This window comes from Gavialis gangeticus, unplaced genomic scaffold (assembly GCF_001723915.1).
Source record: "Gavialis gangeticus isolate Ggan-Ray unplaced genomic scaffold, GavGan_comp1, whole genome shotgun sequence".
In the NCBI taxonomy this organism is placed as follows: domain Eukaryota; kingdom Metazoa; phylum Chordata; order Crocodylia; family Gavialidae; genus Gavialis; species Gavialis gangeticus.
The window spans coordinates 127,834,236-127,847,102 of NW_017729024.1; the positions used below are offsets into that span (position 1 = coordinate 127,834,236).

Consider the following 12,867-nt stretch of genomic DNA (forward strand, 5'->3'; position numbering starts at 1 on the left):
GCAAGCCTGGCTGCCCTCCCTTCCCCCCCACTGTCCCACAGTTCATGGGGGGCTCTGCATGAGGTCCCGGCCCCCCTCACTCTCCCAGCCCTCCCCCCCCATGGCTGCCCCACCTCTGGCCTTTTAAGAAAAAAAGCCTGAGAAAAACCCCAGGGCTCACCACTCCTGCAGTGGCCTCAGAGTTTTGGAAGAACCTGCCATGCAGTGCAGGGCAGTGGGGGGGCATCGGGAATTGTGCCCCACCCAGCAGGAACGGTGAGTGCAGGGGGGTTTTCTCAGTTTTTCTTTTTTTTTCTTAAAGGGCCAGAGCTTGGGTGGGTAGGGCAGCCATGGAGGGGCTGAGGAAGCAGGTGAGGGTCAGGGGGCTCATGCAGAGCGCCCCCACACAGCAGGGGGCAGTGGGGATCACCCCCCTGCCCAGCAGCACCAAGTGATCCAGGGCTTTTTTTTTTTTTTTTTTTTTTTCAAAGTGCTGGGAACTGGGGCAGGCAAGGCAGCTAGTGCTGGGGGTGGGAGAGTGGGCCTGGGTGATTCAGAGATTCGGCAACAGCCAAATCTCAGAATCAGATTCAGCTGAATCGATTCGGGACAGTGATTTTAATCACTGAATTGAATTACTGTCCCCCAAATCAGCCAAATCTGAAGCGAATATTAGCCATTTTGCACAGGCCTATCCAATACTACACTCAACCAGGTTTGTCTTAAACCAATTTTAGCTATTCTGAAACTGGTTTATGTGTGCTAATCTTATGTTCTGTTACAGGTTTAAAACAGTTTTTGATCACTTAAATTGGATTATGTGTAATGTCTGTCCCTAGCCTTGGATGGAGGAAGGTCCAAAAAAATGGCTGCTACCTGCAGCCACATGTTCATAATTGCAGGGGCAACCAAAAGTTGCCACTTCCATTTTGTCCCAGGCACTCAGCTGCAACCCTACACTGCTGCTAAGAGAGGATACCTTGTGCCAGAAAGTTTGCCTGTTGCTGCAATAAAAGATGTCTCCCCCAAAAATCCTTGCCTCTCATGAGCCATTAGTTTGGCATCCTTGGTAACATGTCTGAAATGCATTTCAAGCACCTGGCATCTGTATATGTTATTATCATATTGCACATACTCTGCTGCTCTAAGGCTGGAAATAACCAGTCTCATTTGACATGGGCATGATTGTCCCAGGGTTTAACCTGGACCAAAACAGGCACAGCAGTCATTTATGCAGGCCACTCTTCCAAGCTGCATTCCTGCTTCTCCACCAGAGAGGGGCATATAGCATGGTTGGCTTGTCTGAGGAAAAAGTGCAATAATGGTACAGATGCACACAGCTATGTCCCAGAAAAAAAATGTTAACACATTTCCTCCTCCATACTTCACAACAACTTGAAGTGGAACAGTGGACCGGTATATCTGAGGGATCACAAGACAAAAGAATTTATCCTGGGTTAAACGTGATGCCTGTTTAGTAGGCCTATGCAAAGCTTTGGACCCTGATTTGATCCGGCAGAGATTTGGCCCAACTTGGTGGCCAAATCTCCAAATCTGAATTGAATCAAAGGACCCTTTAATCTCTCTGAATAGAATCAGAACCCTCCAAACTGATTCAGAGAGATTCGGGAAGATTCAGACAGAGACAGCTTTAAATTTTTTTCTGCGTTCCTCTAGGTAGCAGAGGCTCATGAATGCTGCAACACTGGGGCACATGGAGTGTCCTACAGAAGCACAGGAGGCTCCCCAGTGTGCTCAGCAGCAGACATGGGAGTGGACCAGAAACACCTCCGGTCCACTTCTGGGTCCACCGGGGAGCACGCAGGGGTGCCCCCATGCCCACCCCTCCCCCCCGGCTCAGTGACTGGTGCCTTCTGGGTCTGGGGAGGGCACCCGGGGTCCCCCCACAGCCAATCGCTGGGCCTGGGTACAGGGGAGCCCCCCATGCACTCCCTGGCATACCCAAAAGTGGACCAGAAGTACTTCCGGTCCACTTCCAGGTTTGCCACCAAGCATGTGGAGGGCCCCACTACACTCCTGTGGGACGCTTCATCCGCCCCAGATCAAAGCATTCACAAGTCGTGCAGGTACCTAAAGGTATGTAGAAAAAACTTTTAAAGCTGTGTCTATGCCCGAATCACTGATTCTCTGAATCAGCATCGAATATTCAGATTTGGATTTGGCAGAACTGAATCAGGGACAGTGACCTGAATCAATGAATCGAATCACTGTCCCTGATTCAGGCCAAATCCAAATAGGGCCCGCTTCGCACACCCTTACTGTTTACAGCCTCAGAGATCTATAATAAACTGTAAAAGCCTATGGTGAATTCCCAAAGGAATTCTTTTTTAAATAAAAAAAAAAATGTACCTGATTTCTGGGAAATGTCCTGCTGTGTTTCTTGAGTTAGCTCACATGGATGAAGTGAATTCTTGTCCATACTGCTAGTGGAACACAAATCTGTATCTTGATTGATCTCCTGAAGATCCTGTCTTTTTCTTTTCAGTTGCATTACTACTTTCTCATTTAGCTGTAAAGCTATAGATGGGTTACTCTCTGAATTATTTACAACTCCCGTTTTTTCCCTGTAACATCTTTCTGCATTAATTTTTGAGCCTAACACCATCCCCATCTCCTCATCTATTTGATGAGCAAAATGACTTGGCATACCGTTGCTATAATTGTCAGGCATTTCAAAAACACTACCTCCATTAGTGGGCTCTAAACTTTCATGTACTGAAAGTGTTTCTGTATTTCTTTGAAGTGTTTGCCCAATACAGTTATTTATATCTTGGGAAAGATGTTTATAAATCTTTTGTTTCTCATTCACACTATACTGCTCAGAAAGGAAAGCACAGTCTGATTCAGGAAGGTTTACAGCTTTCTGTGCAGAAAAAGGAGTTAGGTTTCCGGATTGTAACTGGTTCCTGTCTAAAGAACTATGTTCAGATAAGGGCAAGGAGGGATATAAACTTTGTTCCTCCTCATTATTTCTTTCTCTATCAGTATCAAATTCAATTTGTTGGCTACAGTTGTTAGAATAAATAATTTGTTCTGAGAGTATACTTTTGGCTGTATCCAGACTTTTTTCAATCATGCTCTTTTCAATCATGCTGTCCTCTTTAGTATGCTTAAGACAATGGTCTTCATTATCATGATTCATGAAACATTCCTTTGCTTTCACAAGAGGCATACCATCTTCTTTGCACATAGAAAATACTGAGTGAGAATCAAGTTCTGTTAATTCAGTCTCAGACTGCTCTGCAGATACTTCTTCTACAGTGACTGACAATGCAGTGTACTGTAAACTCATTCTTTGTTCCTTTATTGTTACTGAAGATGTGCTGTTTTTATAAGCCGTTTCCTTTTCTTCTGAAAGGGGGTGAGCATTGATACTATCACTAATGTCAGGATGTTGTTGCACTTCTGCCTGTTGGTGCATGCTGGATTTTTCTGAAACTTCACGAACGTTCTCTGGACTGCTACTCTGATGTAAAGTGGATGCAGTTATTCTTTTGGAAGAAAGATTAGCAACTGTGAACCTAGTGTTACACTCAGACTTAGAATCATGGGTTTTGTGGTTTGTACTAGGTTTTCCTTTAGATGCATCTAGAAAAGACATATTTGTCTTGTGATCACTGAATTTCTGGCTATTTTTATTCTTTGCAATATATGGAGTCCATGTTGAACCAGTTACTGGTTTCTTTGTTGGAACGAGTCTTGCATCTTTAAAGTTTTTCTCATTCAGCAACCTAGAAACTTTTGCATTGGATACCGAATTCTGTCTACTACTTGGTTTTACATAGCATTTCTTTGCTGTTTCACCATAATTAACATGTGAATGCTGAACAGGAACATTTGAATTTACTCCCAACTACAAAAGCAAAATATATGATTAATATAATTTATAATAGACTGCTTTGTTATATTTCATTCTACTGCTATTTCTACTGTACAACTACTTAATCAGCTTCCTCTGTTTATGAGGATCTTTTGCACAACAGGCAAGAGAAATTCATTAAAAAAAATAACAAATTGATTAAGTCATTAAATTATGTAATTTTTATTAAATCGCCTGGGTTTAAAGTGCACACTCTCCCCTCTTTCTTAAAAGAGCAAGCTATATGGCCACCTCAGCTATGTGCCACTGTTACAAGTTTCTGTATAACTTGAAAAATGGATGAAATCAATTACAGTTTCTCAGCAGAAAGTCAATCTCACAACAAATCAAAACAAATCATAGACATCAACTAGAACAGTCTTATTAGTTGCTTCATATTTGGAGATATTGCTTACTCAGAAATGCAACAAAAACCAGATAAATCATTGCCTAACTTCAGACTAACAAGCTCTCCCTAAACAAATCACTGAAAGCATCAAGTACACCATCAGTATGCATTTTCATAATAAAATTTTCAATGTTTGTGGCAACAGTACCCTTTCGTGACTGTTTATCACCATTCATTTTACAAATACTGTTTCATAGTTTAAGTTAAGAATAGACATACTGAAGACTATTTTGTTACAATATTTCTATGAATATGGTTGTCCTGACCAGGAACATGAACCAAAGACGTAAAATCATGGCAAAAATAATATGTATATTCTTTCCATACTATATGTGCTTCAGATATTTCTAGTCATGCTTGGCAGTATTCTATTTCCCTTTGTGCATCTAAATGGAAGTTTGATGGTATGTTATTCTTCAGCCCCTGTGCTTCCCCTGGCCACTGCTCCCCTCATTGCTTTGGCTCCTGCTACAACCAGGGTCTACTGGTTTCTCCTCCCTTCTTCAGCTTTCACTTTTGCCCCCACCTCAAGGGGCAGGACAGGGAAGGGCAACACGCCTCAGTCCTGTGGTGTAGTGATGGGGGGAGGTGCTTGCCTATGTGGTGCCAGGAAAGCTTGCAACTGGGGGTAAGAAGGAGCATGGCCCCGCTGGTGTAGCCCCCACTGATGTGGCTTACGTGGTGTGTGGACCCTGGCCGCTAAGCTGGACAGCCCTGTCCTGAACATTCAGCTACTGAAGCTACAACATGGCAAGGCACTCTGCTGTTATCTAACATCTGTTAGTTATAAATCTCCGCCTGGTTACATCTTCATGACTTACCCACATCTAATGCATCCAAAATAGGCATGTAGACATACATATTATCCAGTCAGTGTATAACCTAGTGCACATTCTCAGCAAGCACATGTTTACACATCCCTACTGTAAGCAAAGCTGCCACTTACATGGAAGAAAGTTACCATAAAGAAATAGGATTCTGCCTGAAATGTCTCAGAGTTTTTGAAAACAAGCATTTTTGAAAGCACGCACAAGTTTCAGAAAACTGTTTTTCTGTTACATTGTATCATACAATACCTAACAGGCTACATGACTATTCATCATGACATAAAAATGATTATTCCTTCAAAAACTACCTGGTGCAGATTTCTATCCTCTGTCCTTTGAGCATTTAACTTTTTTGCTGAAAGTAAAATGAGAGATGGAAAGAAATCAGTGTTAGAAGAAAGTGACAATTCTAGTATTCTGTGTTCAGAATCCAGCTTGTAATAAAACCTAGAACCTAGAAGTACTTCCGGTCCATTTCCAGGTTCGCTGCCAAGCACGTGGAGGGCCCCCCTGCACTCCTGTGGGACGCTCTATGAGCCCCAGTATTGCAGTGATCACGAGCCGCGCCTGCTACCTCAAGGTATGTAGAAAATATGTTTAAAGCTGTGTCTACGTATAAATCACTGATTCTCTGAATCAGAACTGAATCTTCAGATTTGGCCAAATCAAATCAGGGACAGTGATCCAAATTAACGAATTGAATCACTGTCCCTGATTTGGGCCATATCTGAATCCAAATCGAATAGAGCCCACTTTGCATACCCCTAGCATTCATGTAAACAGCCTCCTAAAGCATCTGTAAAGTTAAACAATAGAGTGATAGACACATCCACTTTCTATCAATTACTGCCTAGTTATGCCATAAGAGAAGGAAAAAAATTATTTTTTTAATACAGAAAACCTGGAAAGTGTAAATATTCTTATAAGTTCAATAAACATGAAATTCAAATAACTCAACAGGGCTGGTTGTCTATAAAACTGGATCCAATGAAGTTGAATAAAGGCAACTAAAAAGCATCATGAAATTTAACTAAAATAGGCTCAAAACCTAGGCAAGACAGTACATCAGGGTTACGTTACTAACTCTACACTATATACTAATTGAGACTCAGGCCAACACAGTTGACTTTAAACAATTCCAGCACAGCCTCTACCTATTCAACTGTCATATTTTATGGCTGCTTAACAGATGAAGCACCATCTCATCCATTAAAATTTGTTTTTATGGTTTAAAATAGTTTACTAGCTTCTTCTTTAGAATAAGGAAGTACTGCAAATGGAAGCTTCTTCTCTTCTACTCTTCAGTAGCAGGTACTAGTTGATACCAATTATAATGGCATTTTCTTTCCTACTGTGCTGTTTAGTGGAAATCTTGCTTGGATGGCTCTTTTTGTTTCTTAGAAATCTTAATCTTTCCTGGAAAACATGCATGAATAGCTCAAGAAGGTATCATTTCAGCTGAGCATTTCTTTTCTTACAAGTCCACAAAGAAAAGAATTTGCACATTACACACTTGTAAAGAACTCTTTATCAACCAAAATAGGCACAGACTATGTCTGTTGGCCCAGGTTTTAGAATCTGCCATAATGACAGGATGCCTCTACCCACTGTCCCAGCATGTACAGAAGGATGAGGATCTCTTAACATGCAAAGTAAAAGCTAGGGAATATGGAAAGCACAGAGGATTTGTTCACCAAAGAGTTTTGAAAAAGTTAATCTGAGGTTCAGAAAGAGCAGTAAGTAAAGACACTCATGGGCTTCAATCTCTCTTCCAGAGACACAGGAAACGTACAGCTCCATCTTACAGTGCGATTCACTCTGGCACTTAAGGGAAAAAGAATCAAAGATACCAGGATTTAACACACGTGGTATGAACATAAGGCATAATTGCATCTACACCTAGAGAGATTTATAAAAGCAGATGAAGGAGAAGCTTAAGTCAAGGTCATTCAATCCTCAGAATAAAACAGAATGAAATCCAAAATAAAATGAGAATTTAGATAAGTCAATAAGCTAGCATCTGGATGATTGTCAAGGGTTGCTATCAAATTGGTAACAATAAAACAAATGGCAAGTATACAATACAAAGGAAATCATCTTAAATTTTTTATGAAAGCAGGGATTTTCAGTTTTTTTCTGTAAAGTCATTTTGACTCTGCTTGGTATCAGAAAATCTGGATTATTTTAAATTCACATGAAGAATGTGCGACAGACTTTGAAATGCCATGTAAAAACTGAAATGGAACATCATAAGTGATTTCTATATTTCTTCCAGCATATTTTTGTTTTTCCTTCCCCTGAGTGAAATATACAAATAACCTTCTCCAATTCTGATTTCTTCTTTAATGGATCTATTTTCCTTTCAAAAGGCCCACATAATTCTCATTAATAGCAATGGAAACTACCTACAAATAGAACAACACATCTTTATTGTTTTACTATTTTCTCCTGTCTTCAAACTCTTCTAAAAGAATCAAGGATACACTTTGATTTTGCTTCTCATTTCTCCCCTGTCAAATGTCATGCAAAAGAAGTCTGCAGAGATCCAATAACTACTTTGCAATTGTCACATGTTTGCCTGGTAGAGTTAGGTAACAAATATGTTGCTATTTCCATAGATTTACAAGCCTATAGTTTGTCTCATTACCTGCTGTTTCACTGGTTGGGCCGTAAATTTCATTATAATCAGAGAAAAGCACAACTATAGTAAAGACTGAAATTACTATACTCTTTAACAGATTTTTCTAAAAGCAACTTGCTTATTTGTTTTTGTTTTTTTTTTAAATCAATGTAAATTATGAGGATCTGAACCCAGGTAAGAGGTCTAAATCTGTGGTCAGTTAAGCAAGGATTACCAAGGTACAGCCCCCACAACTACATCATGGGACTTCAATATGTTACAGTGTATATAATATCTATATAATATCTGGGATTCAGTTATGGCTCAGAGCTTCCTCAAAATGATCTCATCCACTTCATCTGAGCTAGGGGCCAGCACCATGCTAATTTGAGGAAACAATATTAAAAGTTATCCAGAGTAAAATTTGGTTCAAACCAAGTCAATAAGCCAGAGAAAGACGTGAATATATGCAACGGCCCTAGAGCTGTGCTACAAACCAAAACAATTGTAAAAAGTCCAGTACTGGAATAAGGTGGTGGCTTATGGTGATCTTTTGTGGTTCTTGAATCTAGTCACTGAGAGCTTGAGTTCTGCCCTTAGCAATTTTGTGAGGTTCTATATGTAGTAGTTGCATTCTGCATGTTCCCCTTCTAAAAGTTTTGCCCTGAGAGCTAGGATTTGCACGTGCACACTCAGATATTACATTAGAAATAGCAGAAGCAAAAGAGCTTTAAGAGAAAGATGAAAGACCTTAATAAGTATCAGCATTAGAGTAATGAAGTAATGCCATATCATCCTCATCCATTTCCTGAACACTGGGACTCACTCTAATCAAAAAAGGGAAATGACTGTGATCTTCATCAATATCAGCATGACCAGAGGGCTAACTGAGTATCAGGAAAAGCACCATTTTAATAGAGAGCTTTGTTCTAAGAGCTGATATGTAGAGATCTACCTAAATCATGCCAGAATTGTGCTGCACAGAGGCTTATTTAATCTTGCTCTTCTCACTGCGTGCTCCCCCTGCCACTGATTGGCCAAGGGGCCCCAGTGGCTGCTCTGCTCATTGCTGATCAGCTGGGAGGCAAAAAACTGCAGCATATTTAAAACCACGATTTTTGCCTCCCAGTGAATCAGGGGCAAGCAGTAAGCAGCAGGACCACTTGAGCCTGTGACAGAAAGCCACCTTGGTTTCTCCGCAAAAATCTCTGCCCTGTGACACTGTGATTTAAATCTCTGTGCTGTGACCATTCAATTAGGATGCGCCCAGCACACAGAGGACCACACCCTCAGCCTGTCTCTTTAGGGAACTTGAGCTGGCTGCATTTCTGAAGGAGGGGGAAACCTGCTCCCTCTGCTTACGTGACTTGCATCACTTACCTGGGTAAGGGGTTTCTACCTGGGGAGCTGGAATCTGCCCAGTAACAGGTGATGCATTTCAGATTGGTTGGCTGACAGCCAACTGGGGGCTGACCTCCACTGGCCCAGGTGAATGAGGTCACAGGGGCTATATAAGTTAGGACGGGGAAGGAGGCGGTCTCTCCTCTCCGGCCATGAGGTGACGCAGCAGCCAGGCAGGGGACAGAGAAGCCTTAACATCTGAAACTGGCTCTCTCCCCCCAAACTCACGAGCTAGGAACCGCCTGCCTCCAAAGGGAAACTTCACCTGCCTTTGGAAGATGCTTGTGAGTAAGCTACTCAATCTGATTAGATATTTAGCTGGAAGTATCACAGATGCGTAATCAAAAGGCTACCACAGCCAGACTGTTTGCTCTTTAGGATTTCTAGATATTGCTCTATCCTGTACCCTAGTTTACCCTACCCCCTGTAATCAATAAAGTTCTCCTTTTTGACTGGTGTGGGAGACTTATTGAGGGGTGGGTCTAAATTATGCCTAAGAGACCCCTTAGGTCTGCGGACTAAGGGAGACTTTCCTTTTTGCCCCTGGACTTGGGGAAGTACCCCAAGTGCCTGTATTGGGTCAAGTACCCATAGGACTATTAGGCCTGTGTTTCCCCGAGGATACAGGGCCGAGACAGTCCACTCTCAGGGTGGTGGCGGAACGTTACCCCCAGACTAGCGAGTGTGCTCCAGGAGAGGGGTCAGCCGGTCATAAGGCGCCCCAGGGAGGCATTCGGAGCCTGGAAGGTGGTCGGGCGCAGGGAGGTGGGTGGCTCAACGCAGGAGCACCCCCTACTGGCCCGCCTCACAAGGTGGAAATAGCAGTGGGATACGAATACCCAGCTGTTTTCCTGAGGTGGGATCGCTGCACCCGCCACAGAGCCTTCTACCAATCAGCAGCAGGGACAGACAGGAGTGTGGCAAAAAGAGCAAGATTAAACGAGCCACTACACAGTGCACTTCCAGTGCAATTTAGGTAGATCCCCTACTGATATGTAAAGCTGACATTTAGTAAAAGAGGAACTCATGTTTATCATGAAAATCAAAACATAAAAAATTAACTTTTTATCATAGATCATCGTCGCTATACAAATCTATTCTACCTAACAACTTCACCCCTTCAAACTGCTTCACCCCTTCAAACTGCTTCCCTACAAAGTCAAAAAAGAAAGGTCAAATGTCAATTATTAGAACAGTAATTCCTAACAAGAGTGCCAGGCACACTGGGATGCCACAAGATCCTTCAAAGGGCAGCTTGAGGTACAAGGTAAGGTTACCATACGTTTTCCCAGACAAATCCTCTTTTATGACCCCCTGTGCTGCATCTGGGCAGGTTTTTAAAATAAGAGCAAAATGTCCAGGTTTTTCACTTGTCTTCTGCTCTCCTGGGCTGACTGCTTGGGGCAGTGGGCAAGGTGATTGGCTTTCAGAGGTCACATGCTCCCAGCGTGGGCCCCGGCAAGCTAGGTAAAGAGACAATGGGGTGGGAGGCAGGGGAAGGGCATATGCACAATGCGGGAGCTGTTTGTGTAGCAGGGCTGACTGTGGCAGGGGTCTGCAGGTCAGGAGTGACACTCCACCCCCTCCCGGGTGTCCTCTTCTGTGATGCTGGAAATATGGTAACCCCATAAACCAAGTGTGAAGAAATAAGCAGATAAGCATAAGCTTGGCCTGCTTGCTGGTTCCCCTGCTCCTACTGCCCAGCTTCACTAAATAAGTTTGTTTTTGAAATGGGGTGCTGCTCAATTCCCAAAAGGTATGGAGGGACGCCTCAAGTCCAATGAGGATTACCCACTTCACCAGAAAAAAAATGTAGTCACTTGACCCTTATAGTAAAAAAACCATGTAGTCAACAAACCTCAAATGATATTTTCCACTCAAAACATATATGGAAAAAAACAAACAATGCACAAACTGCAATAAAATTAATAACTTCAGTTCCCTACATCCCCCCTTCTCAAAAATAATTTTTGTAGACTTTTTCCACTCCTGCTAGGATGGAAATCCTGGCACAACTTTAACTGTAGAAGCACTTCTACCCCTTTAAAATGTCAGGATGAGATGGAGCATGCCCAGTAGTTATGCGTAGGAATGCTGCAAGCTGAGTGCAGACAAGATATCATGAGAGTACAGCCCAGACTTTAAAAAGCTGGAACAGAATATGGGAACAATAAAGTTTTCAGGGACTCGGATTACTTTGGAAAGTTTTCATTAACATTTCCACCTCTAATAATAATACCAAAATTGTTTTTGATCCTTGTTGGTCATAAAGATAACCAGGAAGTTCATTCAAGATATCATGGTTAAAATTAGTATCCTACTAATTAGCTCCCTCTAACCATAACCCCCTCAACTTTGAACCTCTCTGCTGGCTTCTCTTCATTCGCTGCAACAGATACATAATCCTTCTCATTCCTATTGTCTTATAGGACTGCCTCCTTTCTCCTTTGCAGTGATGCCAGTCTCCTCCTTCCTTAGTTTGCTTTTTCCACACTGCCTGCTATACATGGAAGGTCCTCTGTGAATAAGCATGTATAACCACAACTCTGTCCTCCTTCAAATCCTTTCTTAATACCCACTCCTGCTGTAATGCCTGAAGTCAAGAGCTGGCCAGTAGAGACTTCTGATATTTAACTATTATAATTTTAAAGAAAACCTGGTTAAGCACATAGCTGGCTTCTGTTTATATTCCATACAAAAAGCTAAATTAAAAGAATGCTCATATTTCAAACCATTCAAGAAATAAGAGAGGAAGTGCATACAGAATACTTCCCTGCCCCGCCACTATGAAAAAAGAATAGTATATGATCATGTAATTATTAACTGTACATGAAAGGGTCAAAATAAGATTGAACAGGCAAATTAATTCTGCCATTCCTAACTTGGTATGTTCTTCGGTATGCAATACGCTATTTTAAAACAAAGTGAAAATAAAAGCCAATTCCATCCAACAGAAAGCCTGATTCCCCCATACTTCTTCAGCGGGGTTAGAACAGCCACATAAAACAGAGTAGCTGTGAAGAGTAAAAGCAGGGAAAATCTATTCAAGAGGGCACGTGCCCAGGATACCTATAATTTTCAGATTTTATCTGCCTCTGCCCAGTCTCTGATGAACACATATTAACTGAGATTTTCAGAGGGTTGTAACTTGCCCAAACTGGCAAGTTTTTCAGGAATGGCAAAAAGCTATGCTGCTGCCATCAGGGTAACTTATTCTCCCAAATTTCAAGTCCGGGCTCTTTAAAAAAGGAGGTGCTAAACATTCTCAAGGGAAATAGCTGTAAATATTTTTAAAATGAGCAAAAGAGAAACCTTTCCCCTAACCTTATTCTGAGAAAGAGCTGAACCATTTTTGCTGACACTGTAAATACTCAGCGTGGAAGGTTCTGACCCCAAATGATTAATGTTTGGCTAAGTTATAAACAACTGAAAACAAGGCTTTAACAGAAAGTGCTGACTAACCGTAACTATAGGCTTTCCTACCTGCACTACCTATAATATGCTCTTATTGTTGTTTCTTTGGTCAGCCTTCCTTCTTATAGTTCCTAATACTGCCATTATCTCTAAAATTAGATGTAAACCTACAGGCACTGCCCTCTTATTCTAGGTTTCTACAGAGCCCAGCACAATTGGGATCCAAGGCTAAGTACAGATATTCAAAAAGCCCAAGGCAGAATTGATCCAATCTATGTGGGTTTCTCTAAGCTGCATAGATTGGATTATGAGTTGAACGGAACTCATGTTCTCCATT

At 41.9% G+C, this 12,867-nt stretch overlaps 1 protein-coding gene across 1 annotated transcript in view; it reads right to left on the minus strand.

The window, feature by feature from the left end:
• Positions 1-5,283, minus strand: part of LOC109298112 (putative ankyrin repeat domain-containing protein 31) — a 91,080-nt gene extending 85,797 nt beyond the window's left edge. The window contains exons 1-2 of the mRNA XM_019518244.1: positions 5,215-5,283; positions 2,350-3,853 (exon numbers count right to left, since the gene is read on the minus strand). Of these exons, the coding sequence (XP_019373789.1) occupies positions 2,350-3,853; positions 5,215-5,283 (1,573 nt within the window). The remainder of the gene's footprint in view (positions 1-2,349; positions 3,854-5,214) is intronic.
• Positions 5,284-12,867: the final 7,584 nt, after the last annotated feature.